Here is a 24,197-nt window from a genome sequence, read left to right as displayed (position 1 = left end):
CCAGCCACAAACTGTCAAACTTCTTATGTTTTCCTGGTTTCTCATTCTTGTGGTCCCAAAGCAAAACCATATCTCCCACCTGCAAAGATCTAGATCGAGAAAATTTATCAAAGCTTTTCTTAATATTAGATTGATTTTTACATATGGCATCGAAAGCTGTCCTATGAGCTTCATCTAACTCCACAATCTGATCTATTCTATTCTGAACAACATCTTTATTAGTAGAAAAATTCTAGAGGAGCTGATAAGCTGGCAATTTGAGGTGCACAGGTAAAGTTACATCCAAGCCATAAACTAATTCGAAGGGAGATTTACCAGTAGCTTTCTTCTTAGTGATTCTATTTGCCCATAAAGCATACTTGATTTTGCTGTCCCATGATCTCTTATTATCTCCTACTATCTTCTTGATAATGGTTATGAGATTCTTGTTACTTGATTCAGCCAGACCATTACCCTGAGGATAGTAATTTGACGAATGAGATAAGACAATGCCATACTTGAAACAAAAAGATGAAAACTCTAAGGAACTAAAAGCTTTGGCATTGTCAGTAGTAATCTTAGCGGGGACACCAAATCTAGTAATGATGTTATTTTCAATGAAATCCATAATAACCTTTTCAGTGGCATTCTTAGCAGGAATGGCTTCAACCCATTTAGTAAAATTATCCGTAGCAGTAAAAATCTATGACTAGCCATTGCTAGAATTTTCATGGAACTTTCCTATGAAGTCCAGACCCCAATGCTGAAAAGGTGCCTCTACAATGACAGGTTGTAGAGGCAGGGCAACAAGCTTCTGTTTCCCGGTGAATAGTTGACAGGCTTGACAGGCTCTAACAAACTTGTGCACATCAGAAAAGATTGAAGGCCAATAATAGCCAGCTCTCAGGATTTTGTGGGCGGTAGTTCTAGCAGCATAATGACCACCACAAAATCCTGAATGAAACTCAGAGATTAATTTCTTGGACTCAACATTGTCAACACACCTAAGCACTATGCCCTTAGGATTTCTCCACCCAAGGCCATCCTTCATAAGGCAATACTTAGTGGCTTTTAGTCTAAGAGCCCTTCTCTTATGAGCAACTAAATGGTTAGGACATGCAAGATTCATCAAGTAATAAATTATGTCCTTGTACCACTCATGCTCTCCTAATCTTTGCAACTCCGGCGAAGATAGATCGCTAAGACAGAACAAACCAAGAGTCTTTTCGTTACCTTTAGTTAACATCTGAGCTAAACCTTGGCCTTTGACCAGCTTGGTGGGTCTGATCTCTAAATCATATTCCTGTATTTTAGTAACCCACCTAGCACGCGTCCCTAAGCAATCAGTTTGAGTTAATATATCCTTGACAACAGAATGTGGGATGAAAGTAATGATTTTAGAATAACCCACATAAGTTTTAAAGTGCTTAAGAGACTTGACCAGGGCATAAGCCTGCTTTTCCATGGTATTGTACTTCAATTCGGAATTTTGAAGTGCTCTACTCATGAAAGCAATAGGCTGCTCGTGACCATCTTTATTCTTTTGAAGCAGGACACCAGGAATGGTATCTTCGGAAGTGAAAGAAAAAATCATGAAATCCTTGGAATAATCGGTACTAACTAAGACAGGAGCTCTTGCGATAGCACATTTGATTTCTTGGAAAGCCTTTTTGCCATCTTCTTGCCAAACAAATTTTGCATCTTTCTTTAGAAGATTTTGAATAGGCTTAGCTATTTCTGCTTAATTTGGAATAAACCTTCTAATAAAATTTATCTTTCCAAGGAAAGACTGAAGGGATTTAAGATTATGAGGGAGAGGAATCTTTTGGATTGCTTCAATCCTTTCAGGATCAATTTTGATTCCTTCCTTAGAAATGATATGGCCGAGTAATTTCCCTTCCGTTACTCCAAAAACAGACTTAGCTGGATTCAAAGAAATCTTGTATTCTCTACATCTATCGAAAACCTGCCTAAGATGATTTACATGATTGGTACCATCTTTAGAGAAAACAGTAAGATCATCTTGGTAAATTTCAATAAATTTCCCGATTAACCCTTTGAAGGCATAATCCATAGCCCTTTGGAGTGTAGCCCCATCGTTTGTTAATCCAAAAGGCATTCTGATGTATTCAAAGGTACCCCATGGTGTGGTGAACGTGGTTTTATGACGATCTTCCTTCTTAACCCATACCTGATTGTACCTAGAAAAACCATCTAGCAGCGACATCATTCCATAACCGGTTACTCTTTGCAATAAAGTCTCCATGTTTGGTAAAGGGTAATTATCTTTCTTGCATGCTAGATTGAGGTTTCGAAAATCGACACACAGCCTTATCGTACCATTCTTTTTTCTAACAATCACCAGATTCGAACACCATATCGAATGCCTTGTTTGAGCGATAATCCCTGCTGCAAGCATTTTCGCAAGTTCTTTCTGAACCAAGGGGGCTAATTTAGGATTAATTTGCCTAAGTTTCTGACGAAAGGGTTTAGCATTTTCATCCTTTAAGGGGATAGTATGTTCCATGACATCTTCCCTATAGCCATTTAATTCGTCATAAGAAAAGGCTAAAATATCTCGATATTCGTGAAGTAAATCAATTAACCTTTTTCTTTCCTCCACACTAGTACCTCTACCAATTTTAATGATCTTTGGGTTTTCAAAAGTACCAATGTTTATCTCGAGATATTCGCCTGGGTCCATCTTATTTTCTTCTCTCAGCTTCGTGGCATCATGCCGATCAAAATGTTGCTCTAAGGCAACCACATTCCTAGGAGTAGGATTTATGATATGCTCATGATTTAAAGATCCATCCTCCTCAGAAACTATCCGGAAATCCTCAAACTCATCCAAACTATTAAGAAAACGAATGACTTGCTTTTCATCATTGAAGACCTGCCAATGCTCTGAGTTATCTGGAGCAGATGGTCTGAATATTACTTCCATTTTGATCTTGTCGTTAATTAGCTCATCAGATAACTGGAAAGTAGTAGCAGCTACGGCAAGTTCATCTGCCAAACTATTCTGCTCTCTTGGAATTGCTTCGAGGTCAAGGGCATCAAAATGCTCCATAGTATCCCACACAGCATTTCTATAGTTTCTTAATCTTTGATTTCTGCATGTGAATTTATTTTTAAGCTGCATGATAACTAAATCAGAATCCCCTTTAATGCTAAGCAATTTAACCTTCAAGGACTTGGCCAACTCAAGCCCCAACAATATAGCCTCATATTCAGCGACATTGTTGGTTGCTTCAAATTCTAATCGATAGGCAAACTTGAAAATGTGACCAAGGGGAGATTTAAGCACTATTCCAGCACCTTTACCAGGCCTAGATGATGCACCATCGAAGTACATATACCAAACTTTATCCTTGAGATCCCTAATCTTATCATCGGGAGGAATTATAAAATTAGACATGATGGCATAGTTCCCAATGTCAGATTGCTCTTTGATTATTTCGTTGTGAGGTCTCTTAGGATCTTCAACATGAAATTTTCTTTCAGGCTCTCTATTTAGTCTTACAAAACCATTACCCCTAGGAGAAGGAATCATGGCATATGACCAATTCATTTGAATACTTCCTCCTAGATCAGAGGCCCACTTTCTAGATAACAGCATACCCCAGGCATTAGGCACATCCACAACAACAATATCCATGACAACCATGATGTTTGGGTAAACTGAAAGATGAACTTGCAAATCTTTGATTAAACCATGCACTTCGATTTTCTTAGAATCCATGGCGCATATATTATAGTAGGGTCTAGAAACTCTTAAGTTAAGCTTTTCCATGACCCTTTTAGTCATTACACAAGCTGATGCACCAGAATCCAACATGCAATTATTCAATTTATACCCATTAACTAATAAGGTGATAAAGAAAGGCTGATGATCTTTGTTATCAGCATCTAAGCTTTGCAAATATATGGGAGCATCATGATAGTCAACTTCCCGAGTCTTCTGTTGAGAAGTATTGACTTGAGGACCTTGAATCGCTTTTAGTAACTTGTCTCTTTGGGAAGGGATTTTAGCAATCTCGGAGACAGGAACCCAGATTTTTGCATTGTTATACCAACTTCCCAAATCGACATCTATTCCAGAGTTTACACCAGGGTTAAAAGTTCGAAGTGGAATTTGGCTCCCGCTTTGATCTTTATCCCTTCTCTGATAGGTCAAACCCTTATCTCTAGAAATTTCCAAGATTTGCTCGGGAGAGGGCTTTTCACCATATAACCTAGCCAAAATATCACTTTCATTTTCAAGGTTATTTATACTAAAAGCTGATGAAGGATTCACAACATCGCGACTCTTTTCCTTGACCTCTATCCAATCATCCATAGACAAAGGAAACTTGCTGCCTACTACATTTATTTGATCACCTGTTCCAAACATTCCATTATCCAAAATTCTTCTAACGATGGGACAAGTGGCCTCTTCGTGAAGAGCATCACAAACCCGACAGTAAGGAGGAGCATTATCAACCAAATTAGTTAGCGGATTAGGAGGTCTCTGCTCAGTAGATTGACCCTTCCTTTGCCAATTGTTATTTCTATTATTATTGTTTCGAGGTTGAAAATTCTGCGTCTGCGTTCTTTCCATTTGGATCAACCTATTCTGCAAAGTGTTTATCTCCTTATTATGATTAATTTCCATAGTTTCAATTTTTTGAAGCAATTTGAGAACAAGCTCACTTTCAGGTTCTTGAACTGCTTTTCCTTTAGGTTCCTTTAGTTTTGTAGCAGCCCTATGGAAACCTGGGATCTCAGACTTTCCAGATGTGGCCTTGTCCTTTTCAAGCTCTATAGCTAAGGCTTGGCAATCTCTATAATCATTAAGTTTAGCACGCCTTAATTCATAAGATGGCTCAGGACTAAAGGCATCAATGTAAAAATCTTGGAGAGTTTTATCTGTAGGTTTATAGTCTTGAGGTAATTCTCTAACAATACCATTAAACCTTTTATTAAATTCTTCAACAGTTTCATCCTCTCTCTTTTTTATTAGGCTAATAGCTTTTACGAGGTGTCTTCCTTCTCTCTTATCTCCATATTTTTCTTTAAATGCATTAATGATCGATTGTAAGGAGTTAAACGAATTCTGAGGCTTTTCTGCAAACCAATCATAGGCATCACCTCCTAGAGTTAAGATGAAAAGAGTCATTCTGACATCCTCATGATCGAAATCAGCAGATCTTGCGTACTTAGCCATCCATATGCTAAAATCTCGCAAATGAGAGTTAGCACTAATCGCATTATTTCCTTGAAAGTTAGGCAATTTATCGATCCCAATAGATGGAATATCGTTGGGATATCCTGGAATGTTAGAAAAATCACAAGGGGCATACATATCCATGATGCTGTGCCTAACTTGACCTTTAAAAAGCAAATGAATATCAGAGAGGGCTTCTTGTCCAAGGTTTACAAGAAGTGTACGAGAAGTGAGTTTGTGTAATCGTACCCTGAGGACCCTTTCAGGATCAGGAGTAGGATCGCACAGACTGCTTGGATGTCTTCTAGTGTACACTCTCGAAGATAATATATGAAGTGCAGTCGCCACCTGAACAAGAAGTAAAACACGAAAAAGCTTGAGATGAAAGAACCAAGGACAGAAAAACTCTATCCCCGGCAACGACGCCAAAAAATGTTGTCGCACAGATTGTCACGACAACGCTCAGACCAGGGGCTGTCACTCTGATCCCCGATCTCTCCGTTTAAGCCTGTCTCCCGCGGCTAAGGGGGGTAGACCCTATGAGATGATGAAAACCAACTGTGGACCAGTCGGGTTGGGAGACACGAAAGGAGACCAGCACTAAATAGATTTTATTAATTTAATGGACCAGTGCCTTATGGGTTTGATGTTTAAAAGATTACTTACTAGATGTTGTAGAAATATAAACCATGTACAACAATCATTTATCATCAAATAACTCAAACAAGGATTTATTTCTTAATGCGAGAAAATGCTTAAATTATATTCCAGCAATTCAAAACTTCGAAAGATAGAGTTCGATACACAACCACGAAATTTTAAACGTTAACCAGATATCACACTCATGATCATTCAAGCATACTAAATCACATTAATTCCACATCAAAATTTTAATCTCAGCAGGAAAAAATAAAACGTGATAAATTCCCGAGCCAAGACTGAAATTGGCAAAAAATTTTCCCGAAATATTTTTACGTTTTCAAATAAAAAAAGGCTAGGCCAACTAAAGTCTAAATAAATGAGACTATAGAAAAAGAAAAATTTTATATCTTTTTCAAAAAAATTTATAATTTTTATGATTTCTGATTTTTATATTTTTTATTTTTTATAAAAATAAAACTTAAACTGAATTAAAATCTAGAACTTTTTGTTTTTTAAGATTTTACAATTTTAAATTTAAAATGAAACAAACTTACCATCCAAAATAAAATCTAATTTAAAACAAAAAAACTGATTTTTATATTTTTATAAAGATTCAAAATAAAACTAAATTCTACAACTAACCATTCAATTCTAAAATCCTAAACTAAACTTAAATCTAAATGTAAAGTCCAATAAAAGGAGTTTTTTATGTCTTTTTATATTTTATATCTTTTTATAATTTTAAAATTTTAAGTACTAAAAAAAATAAAAAAAAATTTAATCTAATCTTAAGATTAAACTATACAAATTTAATCTACATAAAAGCTTTTTTTTGTAAAAAAGAAAAAAAAAAATGCTAAATCAGAGTTCTAACGAAATTCTACATTAAATAAAACAAAAAACCATAAGAAATAAAATCGATTTGAAAAATTGATAATCTAAATAATAAAAAAGGAAAAACGTAAACTAAAAAAAATGATCAATTTAAATCTAAAAATAAACCTAAGTTAATTTTAAACCATGGCCATTGAACCTAATCTAAAATTACCATTTAACACAACGTATTGGGACTGGCCTGCGTGAAAAAAAAAGGACGCGTTCTTGCTGTCGGCGGACATAGAAAAAATCTGAATGTTTGCAGTGCAGGTCCGATGGCAGCAAAATGAGCAGCTTCTTCTTAGGCGTAGAGGTACTGAAATTGTGGGGTAGTATCCAGTGAATGGCTGCGTGAAAAATAAAAATTGGAAATGGATTGTGGAACGCCAATGGAGCAGCGATGAGCAGTTCACGTTTCCTCTTTTTATTTGCTTTGCAGGTGGGACGAGCAGAACGGGAGCTGCGTGTAGGAGAAGTGCAACAGCGAGAGAGATAAGAGGCCCACGCAGATTTTTGCAGGTGGCCCGTCAAACAAACAAAATGAGTTAACCCACGTTTTTCTCTTATGCTTTGCTGGCCTGTCGGATTCTGGATTGGACGTAGGAACAACAGCTAGGACGTAGGAACAACAGCTAAACGGATGGACGTGATGAGAGCAGCTGAAGCAGAAGCGTGGATAGGAGATGTAACAGCGTATGGAATGGTGAAGACGCAGAGGTTTGGAGCGTTGATGGACTGCGTGAAGTGTGAGAGAAAGAGTAGAACGCAGGCCCGACAGATGTGCAGCGTTGAGAAACCTTCGGGTGCTTCAGAAACCCTGCAAAACTGAAATTAAAAATCGCTAGGAATAATATGTGCATAAAACAAAATTAAAACCCTAGATGATCTAAACAGTATTTACAATTTTTTGACTCTTAAATAGCCAGGTTTATCAATAATCCACAGTAACGTTTTTAGAACTTCAGATTTTTATGAAATGCTTTAGAAATCTCTCATGCAAATCAGAAAACAAACTCAAATAATAAACCTAGGATAAAAAAACTAGCTGGGCTCTGCAAGAGAATGCTTGTGGGAGCTGGCTGGTTCAGCCGAGAACTTCCCCAAACGCCCACTGGTCTTCTTCAATAACGGTTTCCTGCACAGCTCACTTCAACCATCAATAAAGAGAGAAGAAACAATACTAGATCTCAACAGCAATAGAGATACATGCCATTACTTCAGAAAACGTAATACCATTCAAACCCTAGCAAGTGAACAAGATACCTATGCTCAACAATACTCTTCAATAAGCTGTTATTAATGGCTGAAAGTTAAAATATGCAGAAAACAAAATAGCTCACAGCACTTCCAGAGAGTAACACCAGCAAGATTTTAACCCTAAAGTCTTTCTTTATTAGCACCAGAAAAAGTTTACAAGAGAGCTTCTTCAGCTCAAGACTGACAGATCGAATGCTCTCAAATGACCCCTAGCACCCTATTTAAAGGAAAAGATCCCAACAGCTAGTTCAAGTGATCCATGTCAAAATGATCTCGACCGTCGATGAGGATCAAGATATCTCTTGATCTCATCCGTCGAATTTTTAATGTATTAAAAAAATTGAAATTCTGCATTTATTTACTCAAAATATTATTATTTTATTATTTTTAGGTTTTTTACTTTATCATATATATATTTTTAATTTTTTTATTATTTTTAAATTTTTTTTATATTTTATATTTTTATTTTTTTATTATTTTTAAATGGATCCTTGAACTTAGCTTTTGGGAAAATTACCTAGGACTTAGGACTTATGAGGGGATTAAAACATTTCTTAACCCTCAAGACACTTTACATCATGACTTTTACAACTTTACATCCCAAGGGGGAAAACCCATTTGACATAGACCCTCATAAACCACTCAGTTCTGTGACACAACTATAATCTAGCAGATTAACACACTAGGATTCTCCTAAGATTCTAATGACAAAATCCATCCCGGCTTTGTGGTTAGGCTGATGGAAAACTCTGCCGGTCATGGATCGGTGAGACGAAAAACCTTCCGGAACGTAGATTATCACTTAGAAAATTAGGTCCACCTAGGCAATTTACAGACATGACTCATATCTGCTAAGATTATTTACAATTTATACATGCAGACTGGGTTTACAACATAAATTGATCAAGCTGTCGATGACTGTAGAATGGCACGGACATGTCGATCAAGCGCTACCCTTTTTGCAAAGAAAAAAAGGGGGTGTACTGCTATGGGCACTTGACCGGCAGTGGTCAACAGGGAGATAATTCGTTAAATTCTAGGAAAATTTATGGACCACACGACATCTGATGTGTTCGAAGCTCACACAGGCCACCAAATGGTTGATTTATTTGGAGGTGTGATCAAGAAGTTCTCATGTGTTTGAGCTGTTTCAAGATTTCAGAGATAACATCTGATCAAGATTTCATAGATAACATCTGACCAAGAGAATCTGAAGCTGTTATGTGCCTTGCAAAATATCACTTTGTCTTCCTGCTTTGAAACTAACAGTGAATGCTCAAATATTGGTTTCATTGCATTTAGTTCATGATAACCAGTATATTGGATTTGACATTTCCCTTCAAATGTTTTAATATCGAGGGTGGCTCTTATGCAGTTTATGATGGCAAATGGAGCGTTAGTTCGAGTCCTCATTCACACTGATGTCACCAAATATTTATACTTTAAGGCGGTGGATGGTAGCTATGTGTATAATAAAGGCAAGGTATGTGAACTTTTATGCTTTTCTATGAGTTCATACTGAAATAAGCACTCTGCATATTGTTTATGATAGTGACTATCCATATATATAATATATGTCATGAATATGCTACTATTTTTTGAATATAAGAAATAATAAGATTAATCTTTAAATTGCTTCCAAACTCGATAGTGCTTTTACTAAATTTTTTATTTCAGTTAGTTCCTTAATAATGTTGCCATAAATGGTATGATTTTCTCAGATACATAAAGTTCCAACTACTGATATGGAGGCGCTGAAGTCTCCTCTGATGGGAATCTTTGAAAAGCGTCGTGCTAGGAAGTTCTTTATATATGTTCAAGAGTATTTGGAGACTGATCCAAAAACCCATGATGGATTGGATCTTACAAGAATAACAGCAAAGGAACTCTTTACGTATGTCCTCTAGCGTCATTTGTGTCTCTTTCCATATCGCTGTTTATTTCTATTAAGGAATACTGAATAGTATACTTTTAATTTCAACGTGGCTTTTCAAACAATTTTTGCACTGTTATTGTAGTATGCATATTTGCTGCTTGTGATAGAAATTCTTTTCATTTCTCTCGACTGTATATCACTCAGTCGGGAATGAAAAAGATAGTTGTTGGAACTGATGTCAGTCAGTAGCATTAGGAGGTTATTATATTGCTTATTATACTAAAAAGTTATGATCATATTTTACTGTTTCTTCACTGAGCCAAACTTTGTTGGAGTTCAAGTCCAAAAACAAGGAAGATCTGATATATCCTAGTCCTATGTGTTGATAAATCTATAAGGGCAGCATTAGGTTGATTTCTCTTAAGCTGACAATTATTTGTGATATTATAATTATGTCTTCTTCTTTGATTGTTAAGTTCTTATCATCAAATCAATTGCCAAAAACCATGAAGATCACAACCATAAAAAGATGAACACAAGATATAGGGTCCAAGCTAGGGCAAAACCCCTCCAAGGGGAAACCCAAGGAGAACTTCTCTTCTTATAGAATTAATTTAAATGAGACTTACAGGACCCAAGACCAAGACTGAGACATCCACCAAGAACCAAGCCAGCCAACCAAAACTTCCTCTTTCAATGCAAGACAAGATTTTCAAGGGCAGCGAAGCAAAATATTCTTCAAAACAAGGTTTTACTAGCCTTTCAGTCTCCCAAGATGGTCTGCAACTCCTTCTGCAACTTTCGGATTTGTTACATGCCCAGAAATCCTAGGCCTCTCACACGTGAGAGATGTGGTAAGCAAAATTTCAGACCTACGAATTTTTCTAGGGCTTCTTCCTTTTTTTGCTGGCCTTCTTCTTGTTTTTCTAAGACTTTCACGTTCCTTTCTAACTGCAGATCGAATCCAAAGATGTATGCTTGATGTGTATCAAAGGTGATCGAAGTTTCTTCTTAAAATAGCCTTCCCAAGAGGCTCGAATAGCCCTCACAAGGCCGACTTCATGTAGACTGGCCGACTTGGTCTTGGGAGCCTTCCTAGACACTTCTTAATACAAAATGTTTTTCTTTTTCTTGATACAAATGCCCAAAATGATGATGACTCTTTGACTCATGAAAAACCCTAGGAGCATTAAATAAAATGCTTGACCTAATGACAAAAGTCTTGAGCATGAAACCCATGCTTTACAAAACTATTTTCTTTTTCCTTTTCTTTCTTCTTTAAATGACAATTATGAGGACTGAAACTAGTTACATTTTTCCAACACTATTGCTAAGTGCTAAATTGCATGAGGAGCTGACACCAGCAAAATAACGGACTTCTGTCCACCGAGGAGAAAATAATATACCTCATAGCTCATCATAATGATGAATTCCTACATAACAGATGCACTGTTAAGACAGTGTATTGTTTTTTACTAAGTTGCATGAAATGTGGAAACATATGAAGGTTTCAGAAACAGGAAGGCCAGGAAATGTGACCTTCAGAAAATGGAAACTTTGTGTGTGTGCACATTTGTTGTATCCATTTTTTTAATAAATAACACATTTATTTTGTTAGCTATACCCACAGGGTTTTGAGCCAATGACCTTCACACAAGGCGTGCCTTAATAGTACACTCTATTGCGGACTGCTCTTTTCGGGCTAAAAAGTAACACATTATCTTACAAGAAAAAAAAGAATGTTGTAGTTAAATGACATTTTAGAAGGAAAACTATGTCTATATTAATTCCCATACAAGAGTCCAAAATCAGCGTATATACATGAGGCTATATGTGCTGAAAATGAAATAAAACATGAGCTAAAGACAAGTACAATTACATATCCTAATACAAGTCATCCTCATTTTTATCTTTATCAACAAACATAGAGCAAAATGCTTGTTCAGTTCAACTTGAAAACTGATTGGAAGAAGAGTCAGTTCCACTTCTGGTTGCATCATTACCAATATCAGGAGCAGCAAGAGAAAGTTCCAAGACTCGGCATTTTGTTTTCAGATCTCAATCTTTATTGGCTCACTTGTATATTCTTCACCCCTACAAGAGACACGGCATAGGTTTCAATATGTATATACCAGATCCTCAACCTTCTGTGATCCCAACTTGTTGCGCTTCACAAAATGAATGAAACTATAGGTGCTCCAATTACTTTCTGCTGTTGAAGACCTTGGCACTTGTGATATAGTACAAGTGACAGATTTGCAAATATCAATGTTTTAAAACTCTGACTCGGCCGAGGGTCGACTCTGACTCCGACTCTGACTCGGTATTGATTCGGCCGGCTCGATTTCAATGACTCGGTCGTTGTAAAAAATACATTAAATATTTATTTTTTATAAAAACACATAATTTTAAATATTTTCATTTATGTTTCCAAACACACAGCATTAGAATATAGATAGAAGACAACATATGATCATTGATCATAGTAGGCTCATGAATATATCCATTATATTAAAATGGCACCCAGTGCACTGTCCAATACATACACGATGATGATATAGAGATCAAAACAAAAACACATAACCAAGGAGGCTAGAAATGGCCTCTACAACAAAAGTCTGTGACCAGTACTACTGGCTACTGCTAGAGTTGCCAACATCATCTGGCTCAGTGTTACTTGGGAGTGGGAGCAAAAGCGGGGAGCGGGAGTGACATTTTCGGAAGCTCCCGGTTTGGGAGCGAATCCCGGAGGAGTTCGACAACCAATGTCACTAACATCAAGGTACATAGAGGGATTGGTGCTCTTGATTAAATACGAGTTCCATACCCTAATACATGACAAAATTCAATGGAAACATTGCAATCCCCCAATCCTGAAATCCTGAAAAACCGATAAGTTTGCTGGATTTTGAATGAAATCTAAAATTCTACTTTCTCCATATGAAATTCAATGAGGCCAGAACCACTCTCAAACATCCTGAGTCATTTCATGGTAATGTTAAAAATTTAAGTAGATTAAGGAGAATGTCACTTTTACTTTAAGAATTTAACATTACCATGAATAGCATAGCCTTAGTAGGGCAATATGATCAAATACTAGGGTTTGGGAGAGGGGAATGGACCCCAAAGACCAACAAACTAATTCATAAACCCCTTTGGAGTCTCCCACACTTAGAAAAATTAAAAAAATAAAAAAAGGCGTGTTTTTATGGTTCATTGGCCACTGTCAGCTACCCGGCCGAGTAGTTACGGATCCAGCCGAGTTGGCCGAGTTATGACTGACTCGGCCGAGTCATGCTATGACTCGGTCGGGTCAGTTGTAACTCGGCTGACCAAATCGAATTTTCTGTCGGGTTGAAATTTTTTTCCCGGCTCGGACCAACTCGGTCGAGTCGGTTCCGAGCCGGTTGGATCTTAAAACAATGGCAAATATACACCATTTGCCCCATGACAACTCCACCATTTAACTGGGTTCATTGTCCTCTTCTCATCCAAATAAGATGTCTACAAAATCCTCTCTGTTGAAAATGGTTGTTATTGATGTCAAAGACTGTCCAAATGAAAGGGGAAATTAATAGTCAAATAGCATATTCTCAAGCCTTTTCAATGGTCATTGGTATATGACACTCCCTCCAATTCGATAGGGATGAGGAAATATGAAATATTTTGTCAAGATGACCCCACCAAAGTACAAGCAGGGCCCATTTGGATACCCTATTTTTGAAGACATTTTTACTCCAATTATCTAGCTCAAATGGGAACATAGGATATATGGTTGGAAAGCTTATTTCGAGACCTTTCCAACAGTGTATGGCATCCCTTCTATCTCCTTACGGTTGAGGAGAAATTAATTTTCTTAATATTCACTATACATTTTACCAGTTGCAGCAGTCGACCTAGCTAGTGGATAAGCTGGCCTGAACCTAGCATCCAAACATATTATAAACAGGTGTCAGAAGGAGCATTTCTAACTACTCGACTCAAGAATTTGGTTCTATGTTTAGGAGAGCGAAGGAGCGGTCTAAAGTTTATACCTCATGAACTAAGAAGAAGTGAAGTGAAGCCGACTTGAAGTAGGATTCTATGGAAGGGTTTTTGGTATGTTTGAGGTTTGTATTTTAGGGCTGAGTACCATTGTTTTGAAGGCCGAGTTTCAGGGGATGAGTTTTGTTGTTTGAAGGCCAAGTTTTAAGGGATGAATTCTGTTGTTTGAACGCTGAGTTTTTGCTATTTGAAGATCTAGTACAAGCCTGATTTGAAGTTCATGTTCTGGTGTATTGAAGACCTTGTTCAGGTTGGAGCTTGCAGTTATTGTAAGTTGGTGCTTACTGAGGATTGGTGTCCTCATCTTCTTGACAAGTTGGAGCCTGGAATTTTTGTAAGTTGGTGTTTACAGAGGATTGGTGTCCTCACAAGATATTGTAATAAATTAAAGATTGTTTTCAAGTATTTCTTCTTCAAATTTTGATTTGCACTTTAATCTATGTGTTCATACATTGTGGATGATTGATTATGTGATGTGAATTCAGTTTCAAGATTAACTAAGTGAAAAATTGTCAAAAGTAATGAAACACTGATTCATCCCCCCTCTCAGTGTTTCCAACAATTGGTATTAGAGCAGGCTTCTTCAAGAACAGTCTTTACAGGAGGTCGTGGTTAGTCGAGAAGCATCAATCAAAATTCCTTTCTTTGATGGAACAAATTTTGTCTTTTGGAAGATAAGAATGAGAACGCACTTGATGTCTCTTGGTGCTAAAGTTTAACACTCTATTATAGATGGATATAAGGTCCCATCCTCTCCTCCATTTGATCAAGCTGGGAGAAAGGCTTATGTCTCTAATGCAAAAGTTATGAACTCCATTTTGAGTGGCTTGTCAGATTCATAATTTGTTAAAGTTATGCAATGTGAATTAGCTAGAGAGATGTGGGACAAGCTTGTAAGAAACTATGAAGGAGCTTACAAAGTAAAGAAGGAAAAACTTTAGATTTTCTAGAGACAATTTGAAAGCCTGAAAATGAATGATGAAAAAGATGTCATTGCTTATTTTCTTCGAGTAGAGGAAGTGGTTAATTCTCTCAAAGGATTTGATGAAGAAGTTAAAGAAGCAACAAATGGTCAAAAAATTTTGGGGTCTCTTGCTCTACATTTTGATGCTAAGGTCTTTGCCATAGAAGAATTAAGAGATTTGGAAAATATAAAAATGGACGAGCTTCATAGAATTCTCATTGTATACGAAATGAGGATGGGGAACTCATCACATAAGGAAGAAACATTTAAAGCATCTAAGAAGGCAAGAAAATGCAAGTTTGTTCATTGTTTCGATGGTGAATCTGATACAGAAATGGTTCAACTCGTAAAAAAACTAAAGAGAATCCGAAATCCAAGGTAATTTACCTCTCATTTGTTTTAACAGTGGTAAGATAAGACATTTTGCTGGCAAGTGTCCTCTTACAGGGAAGTTAGTGATGACGAACAAGAACCTAGAAAAAGGTTCTTCAAAGGAAAATCTTTGAAAAAGAAAAATCTCTATTCCAAAAAGGATAATTATTTTTCTGAAGAAGAAGAATACGGTTCTGATGATGATAGAAGAGAGATCCTAATTTTTAGCCACAAATGAGGAATCCAAGTGTTGCACTTATTGCGATAATATCACCAAAACCAAGCTCAGTGATAATATTGGCAGTGATTATTGTGATAATTTTCCCTTTTGAAATTATCGTGAGAAGTTAGGTAATTATTGTGATAATTTAGAAATTATCGCCTTGCTCTATCAATTTCAACTTATTAACATTTTTTTCTTTTGACCCTAATTTTTTAAAAGTGAGTTAGGGGATTGAGTTGTGAAGATACTCTGACTATTTCCATTAAGCAAACAAGGTGAAATCTATTGTTTTCATTTCCCATGATTCATCTCATGAGGTACTTAACCTAATAGTTAATGGTAATTTCACTTTTACTATGAACCTAGTATTTAATAGTAAAAGTGACATTTTCCTTTGTCTTTCATTTTCATCCATTTGCTTAAATTTTTAACATTACCATTAATTGATTAGGATGTTTGAGAGTGGTTCCGACCTCGTTGGATTTCATATGGAGAAAGTAGAATTTTAGATCCCACTAAAAATATAACAAACTTAACAATTTTTAGAATATCAGGATTGGCAAGATTGTAATGTTTCTACTACATTTTGTGATGTAGTAAAAATGTACACTTCACTCAATTATTCATGACCCTAGTAAAAATGTAAACTTCACTCAAGCAAAATCATTGATTAGGATGTTAAGCTTCTTCTATCTTATTTTAATGCTTAGAGGGTGATCTTGATGAGGATCCCAATATAGGCAATATGATGTTATGTAGCAATTTGTTGTAGCATGCTTTTCTTTGGATTTCAGAGGCCATTTAGAGCCTTTCTATTGATATTTTTTAATTCAAGATGGCTTCCACTCAATGATATTTTGGTTATATGCACCCATGCTATGTTAGTTTTTGTAGCATCGGGCAGGTTTTCTAGTCTTGATTTGTGTTTAAGAGGCTAAGGAACACAAGATCTCCAAAACTCAGAAAAGGTTTTGGGAGAAAACACCTAGAGACCATTCAATTAAATTAATTAATCAATAATTAAAAAATGCCTCAGTCTAAGTTAGGGTAATCGATTAATTAAAGGAAATTAATTGAGTATGATCGAGAATGCTCTAGGGACACATGGATCGAGTCTAAGATGATCTTAGCTGTTGATGACGATCTAATCATGGCCGTTGAAGCTCCAATGAGAGATTATAAGAGCAAATTGATGGGATGAGGAGAGATACAAAAGGAAGAGTGAATTATCCAAGCATTACAAATTTCCCAGTGCACATTGATTCAGTAAGGGAAGAATTTGAGCCAGCGAAGGAGCATCAGTGTTTGAGGGAGCAACAGGAGGATTCCAAAGACTTTCCCAGTCAGTTTCGAGTGCAAGAATGGCAAGAAAAGGAGGTTGCATTATTCCAGAAAGAGGCTGCGCAGAAGCTTCAGAGAGCTAGATCGATTTAGCTAGAAGGGAAGTCGATTCAGTTGCTGGAGTCGGGGTCATCATCTAGAGGCCAAGCGAGTCACTTCCAGAAGCAACGTCAAGCGGAGAGGCAAATTCTGTAGTAGTTCCAGAGGCAAAGCATATAGGCATGCGTAAGCACTGCGTAGAGGCAACACATGGCATTTTTGTGTGAGCCCAATTTGAGCTAGTTTGGAGTCGGATCAGTTGTGGAGTGAGGCAATTAGTCTCACAAATATTTTAGCCAGAATATTTGCTGGAGGATTGCTTCTTGAGCATCTAGATTATTGTACTCAGATTTTTTACTGCTGCATAATAAAATATAAACCCTCATTTGCTGCACTGATTTTCGCTTCGGGGTTTTTCCGGGGATGTTAGTCCAAAATTTGTGTCGATTTTTATTGTGTGCATCAATTTCTCAGTATTTTTATGGTGAAGATTGCAATTGTAATTTATTTGTTAATTGCAGCAAACAATTAAATTGTTAACAGTTAGAAGAATAAATTCCAGTAATTGCAATCGTGGAAAATACACATGCTATATACATGATAAATTTTGCATATTTGTGTATACTAATTTGGATTCATATAGATGCACATGAATTATATGTTGTTTTCAAAATTTGAATATTTTATGTATGTTTTGGTTGATTAATCTTTTGGTCCAATTGAGGATGTTGTGACCATTTTCCATCTAGCAAACAAGGGGAAATTTGTTGTTTTCATTACCATGATTCATCTCATGAGATACATTTATTTTTGTTTTGATATGATTTTGTATCATTCTATTAGATCTTATGACTTAGGCCAAATATGATATTTCAATATCGATGTCTAATGTATTACTTGACATCTTATACATCTTATATACTGATTTTATTTTCATATTTATGTAGCAATGTGTTTCTTTGATATTGATGTTGTTTTAGAAGTTAAAACATTGAGAAAAATGATTATTTTTGTATTTTTTAAAGTTTCTCGATAATTTATGATATTTCCCCTATATTTCTGATAGTTTAAATTTTGGACCGCGACGATAAATTGCCAATAACAATAAATGTAACATTGAATCCAACATAAACAAATCAGATGATCAAAAAGAAAAAGTAGGAGTAAGTGTTGAAGGCATAGTGAATTTTGAAGCATAACTTATGAGTGCATTAGAAGAAATTGACACCTCAATAAGAAGAACAAGAGACTATCCAAGGAAATCATCTGAGGAAGCAAAAAGAGTGGAAGAAGTGTTGAACAATCAACTAAAAGAAAAGGAATAAAACTGTGAAAAGCTTGAAGCAAAAATTGTCTCATTAAGGAAAGAGCTAGATAAGCTCAACAAAAACATGAAAATCTCTCAAACCTTGACTGCTATTCTCGACAATCATAGATCACCATATTACATGACCAGTCTAGGTTATATGGGTGAGACTTCATACAAAGAAGATGTAAACACCAAGTCACCAAGCAAGGAAGTTGAAGAAAAACCGAAAAGCTTCAATGTTATGAATATAATTCATAACAAATAAATAAATAAAATAAATGTAAATATTAAATAATCAAACACTGATTATGTTAAATAGTCATTAGTTAAGTGGAAAGGCATGTCTAAAAGACATGCCTAATCATGAAAGGTCACCTGCCTAGGTATAAAAGCAGGGCCTTATTGTAACATTCATTATCACTTGTACATTATATATATATATAAAATAAATTATTATTTCAAATACCTCTGTGTATGTTTACGTTAAGTCAACAAGCTATCAGTTTTTATGCTTCAGTGGTATCAGAGCCATGGCGCACAATATAATCATGCGAGTCTTTGAACGTTGTTTGCCGCACAATGTGCCATTACATTCACATCATGAATCCATGGAGAATTTTAGTAAAATTCAAGAAGCATTTCAGCATTTAGAAAAATTATATGCAGAAATTAAAGCATGTCGAAGGGAAATCGATAATAAGGAAGTTGATAGCGACAATGAAGAAACGAAACAAGATCAATATGAGGACTATCTTGAGAAACAAGGAGATGTACAATATCATAACAATGAAAAAGAAGTCGTCAATGAAAAACTATCATCTGTGACTCTGGAGAAAGAGCAAGATGTCGTAGATATTGACAATGAAAGGATATTAGATTTATCCCTATTAAAAAAAGATGTCAATGAAAATCTGCCATCGGTGGCTCTTGAGAAAAAACAGGTTTTTGAAGATATAGAATCTATAAAAGAGGATGTAAAACAACATACAATGCATGAACAAAATGAGACTCCAGAGACTAACCAAACGAACAACAACCTAATAATTAATAGAGAATGTAAGGAAGGATTTAATGATGATGAAACACCTACGAATATATATTTTGAAATCAACCATTTCCCTCAGGTGCCTTTTCAACATCACGCTAATGAATTCTTTAGAAGCCCACCTGAACCAAATGGCTGGAATAACTGGAGCATATTGAGTTTTGGTGTTGAGCCTCAACTAGTCATAAAAAGATCAGAACTAAGCCTATTAGCAATCACAAAGAATGAAAGATATGGCCGTGTAGCATCAGTTGAGGAGCAAACAACTATGCTACACGTTTTATTCAAGGTTCTTTGTCATTTGCCACTACATAAAGCCTTCCCTATTCAAATGTCCACTGTTTTGCAGACTGTTAATGAACTTCGATTTTATCGTACATCAGATATCTCCAACAGGGCAAGGATTGTTTTAGCAAGATGGAGCAAGCTATTTGGGAGAAGTCAGAGTGGAAGGAAAGCTGTCTCCTCAAGCAGTCAAGTCCATGCACAGAAAGGAGGTCTCCAACGACAATATGATACTCCTACAAACAAAAGGGCCAGTGAATTATCAAGGGAAGAAACTGACAGTAATAACAAACGAACCAAAATGGGAAGCATTGGGGATCCTCGAGAGTGTTCAAAAATGAAGGGTGCACGTTCTTTTAAAGGCATCGGTTCAACCAGGCAGCAAAAGTTCTTGCAAGGTTGTCTTCTGAATATGGATTCATCTGAAGGTTCAAAAAAGAGGCTTGCCCATTCTGTTCCTCTTGATCAAACAAAAGAACGTAGGAAAGTCCGCCTGGTAGAAGAGCCCATGCTAGGAATGAGTAGGAGAAAAGTCAAAGCTGGTGGAACAGTTTCCAAAAGTTGTTCCCGTCCCCTTTCCACTGATGATATTCAGAAAACAAAGAGGCAAGCTTACTTGTTGCAAAACAGGTATGGTAAACTTGATGTTTCAAAGTTGGATGATGATCATTTGGAGAAAACAAAGCCTTCAGAATCAACCGTTGGAGAAGATTACTACAAAGCTACACCTGTTGAACTGCGTATCTGCTGTGCGTCCCTGTTGTGCGCCCCCGACCACTTCGACAACTGGGCCCCAACCGTCAAAACTGTTGTTTGCTGTAAACGTTCATTGCAACATAAAAAAATCGAGACCGCTACTCTAGCGTGCCTCTTATTCCGTTGTTCCAATATATTAAAACAACGATGTATGCTGCAATCTGACCTGTCTGCCCATTCATCGTTCCAGACAGTCCTTCCCATTCCACCCTCAACCCTGCTGACAGTCCTTCGGGTTTTGCTGTCATAGCCTACCAGAACTAGCCCCGACAGTCTGGTATTTACTGCTTGTCTGTCAGGCTCTTGAACCAAACCCCGTTGCCGAAGACCTCATTGTGGTCGGTCCATTCCACTGCATTCTTGACCTCGTTCTGAACTCCGCCTCTGCTTTCGTCGACATTGTATCACCCAATTCCACATTTAATCGACGCTGGTCAAACAGCGGGACCCATCCATTTGATCACGTTTCTTTGATATTTTTGATATTTGTTAGAAACTATATTATAATAAACTTAATATAGTTTTAATAAATTCATTATATATATATATATATATAATTATTATATTAAAAAAACAAAAATCAGTAAAAAAAAAAAATAAAATTAAAAAGGAAAATAATTAGACTTATTAAAAAAATTATTATTAAAAAAAATAGAAATAAAAATTCCAAGGGAATATCACTGATGAGCTATAAGACGAGAGGATGGCCAAATTAAACACATCGAGACGACAAACACTAAGTGAAGAAAATCCAAGCATTAAAGCTTCGAGGACAAAGCTTTCGAAGGAAGGGGCTATGTTATGAATATAATTCATAACAAATAAATAAATAAAATAAATGTAAATATTAAATAATCAAACAATTATTATGTTAAATAGTCATTAGTTAAGCGAAAAGGCATGTCTAAAAGACACACCTAATCATGAAAGGTCACCTGCCTAGGTATAAAAGCAGGGCCTTATTGTAACATTCATTATCACTTGTACATTTTATATATATATATATATTTCAAATACCTTTGTGTATTTTTACATTAAGTCAATAAGCTATTAGTTTTTATGCTTCATTCAATCTCAGCAAGAGCAAGGACAAGAGGGGAGGAGTCTGGAAACACTTATACACCAAAAAGCTATGCTGAGGGACAAGGACAAACAAAGATTTGGAACAATTCCAAAGCATATCAACTTCAGAAGAACTATTCCGACAAGGTAACCGTACTCGACCATGTATCAAACTATTTTTTTGGGTCACTATTTTTCATGCAAAAGTTTTGGTCATCAAGCAAGAGATTGTAAAGTTTATGTGAAAAATGATTATGAAAGAGGTTCTCATCAAACCTCTAAAAATAAGCTTGTGGACGTCTGAACAAGATATATTGATGATAACATAAATCATAATTTGTTTGCACCATTATCCAAGTATAGTATAGAGTGTTATAGATGCAACAATTTTGGACGTGTCATGAGACTGTCCAAAAAGATTAAGAGAAGGATTTTGCAAGAGAAAACAAGAAGAACGACCAATAGAAAAATGTGGACTAGTTATGTATGCTTGAAAAAATCAAAGTCAATGGTTCGTTGATAGCGGGTGCTCTAGACACATGACTGAAGATCAAAAGAAATTTATTACTCTAAAAGAAGAAAAAAGAGGAAATGTGTCTTTTGGAGACAATGGATTTGTAAGAATCGTTGGAAGAGGTACCATAAGCCTTGACAATGGTAGGACTAAAGCACAAAATGTTTTGTATGTTGAAGGACTCAAACATAATCTTTTAAGTGTCAGCTAGATGTGCGATCAAGGTTATGATCTCACTTTTCATGCTAAAGATTGTGAAATAAGGAAGACTAATTTGGGAAGATTAGTGGAAAGAGTGAGAAGTACTCTAGGAAATGTATATATTCTTGATGAAATTCAAGGAGAAAAATTCTACATTAGATAAACAAATGAGGGTTGGATATGGCATAAAATGCTAGGACACTTGAGCTTTGACAGTTTGGTAAAAATTAGCAGAACACAAGCAGTAAGAGATATGCCTAAAATTTCGAAACCAACAAATGTCATTTGTGAATCTTGTCAACATGGGAAACATAAAAGAGTGAGCTTCAAGTCAAAGGAGTGCTCGTCATCAAGGTCACTAGAGCTTGTTCACACAAATCTGTGCGGACCAACAAGACTCCCAACCTTACAAGGTGAAAGGCATTTTATGCTATTTATTAATGATTATACTAGAATGATTTGGGTTTCATTTCTTAAAGCAAAATTAGAAACCCTAGATACTTTCAAATCATTTAAAGCCTTAGTTGAAAATGAAACCAATCTAAGAATCAAATGTCTAAGATTAGATAGAGGAGGTGAATTTACCTCAAATGATTTTAATGAATTCTGAGAAGTTTGGAATCAAGAGACAACTTTCAATTGCAAGAACTCCACAACAAAATGGAGTTGTAGAAAGAAAGAATAGATCAGTACAAGAAATAGCAAGAACCATGTTGTTAGAGGCAAAATTACCATATAAGTTTTGGAGAGAAGTAGTCACTGCAACAATGTACATCATGAACATAGTGCAACTCCGAGTTAACAATGATAAGACACCATATGAGCTATGGAAAGACAGGCCAACTTCAGTTAAATATTTCAAAATTTTTGGAAGCAAATGTTACATGAAGATAAATGATGATAAATTGGGCAAATTTGATTCTAGAGTAGATGAGGGAATCTTCCTTGGATACTCAACAAGAAGTAAAGCTTACAAATGCTACAATAAAATACTACGCAAAGTTGTGGAAAGTATTGATGTAAGAATAGACGAAACGACTAGAGAAAGAAGCAGAACAAACAAGTGAGAATTTAGAAGATACCATCTACATGGACCAAGAAGAGATTACTACAAAGAAAGAACAAGAAGAAGCAATATCCATCCATAAAAGCTTTCAAATTTGCTCAAAAACATCATCCAGAGAACCAAATCATTGGAGATGTTGATGCAGTGATATAAACCCAAAGAAAATGACCAATACACCAAAAAAAGACAATTTTGCTTTGCTATCCAAAAAGGAGCCAAAGGATTTTGCAGAAGCTAGTAAGGACTAGCATTGGGTGAATGATGAAAGAGAATTGAACTAGATAGAGAAAGATAGAACCTAGGAACTTATTCCATGACCAAAATATGAATAAGTGATTGGGACTAAGTGGGTGTTCAAGAACATGATGAATGAAGAAGGAAAAATTGTCAAATATAATGGAAGACTTGTTTGTAAGGGCTATACACAAATTGAAGGAATCGACTTTGAAGAAATGTTTGCTCTAGTTGCCAGATTAGAAGCAATAATACTGTTCTTGGAATTTGCATGTTTGAAAGGCTTCAAAGTTTATTAGATAGATGTTAAATCAACATTTCTAAATGGAGATTTAAAGGAAGAGGTATATATCGAACAACCAGAAGGATTTGACTTGTTTGAAAATAAAGACTATGTGTGCAAATTGAAGAAAACTCTTTATGGATTAAAACAAGCTCCAAGAGCTAGGTATGCCAGGATGGACCAGTGTTTTCAAAACTGTTATTAAAAACTGGTCACTGGTCTAAGCGGCCGGTTAGCAAGGCCGCCGGTCTAAACCGGCCAAAAAACTCGGTTGGAAAGGCCATTTCGCCATTTTTTTGCCCTAACCGGTGAAAACCGGCCGGTTTAGGACGGAACCGACCGGTTTGTATCAAACTGGCCGGTTCTGTCCTAAACCGGCCGGTTTTAGGCACGCCCACTGTAAAGTTATAAAAGCATATTTTTGACTGTGTTTTAGGGGTTTTGGGGGGAAACTAAGGGTGTTTCAACCCTAACAATGTTGGAAATTAATGGTAATGTTAAATTCTTAAAGTAAAAGTGACATTTCCTTTAATTTTCATTTTCATCCTTTTACTTAAATTTTTAACATTACCATGAAATGACTCAGGATGTTTGAGAGTGGTTTCGACCTCATTAGATTT

General features: G+C 36.1%; 1 protein-coding gene across 2 annotated transcripts in view; it reads left to right on the top strand.

Moving 5' to 3' along the window:
• LOC149187652 (guanosine nucleotide diphosphate dissociation inhibitor 1-like) overlaps positions 1 to 24,197 on the top strand; it is a 202,629-nt gene that overhangs the window by 42,061 nt on the left and 136,371 nt on the right. For both annotated transcript variants that reach the window (XM_089411423.1, XM_089411424.1), the window contains exons 4-5: positions 9,339 to 9,446; positions 9,685 to 9,857. In XM_089411423.1, coding sequence (XP_089267549.1) covers positions 9,339 to 9,446; positions 9,685 to 9,857 — 281 coding nt within the window. The remainder of the gene's footprint in view (positions 1 to 9,338; positions 9,447 to 9,684; positions 9,858 to 24,197) is intronic.

This window comes from Pinus tabuliformis, chromosome 3_1 (genome assembly GCF_031772625.1).
Source record: "Pinus tabuliformis cultivar Carrire ecotype Pingquan chromosome 3_1, CPIR1, whole genome shotgun sequence".
In the NCBI taxonomy this organism is placed as follows: domain Eukaryota; kingdom Viridiplantae; phylum Streptophyta; class Pinopsida; order Pinales; family Pinaceae; genus Pinus; species Pinus tabuliformis.
Note: the sequence above shows the minus strand (reverse complement) of the source record. Positions and strands in the feature narration are given on the sequence as shown.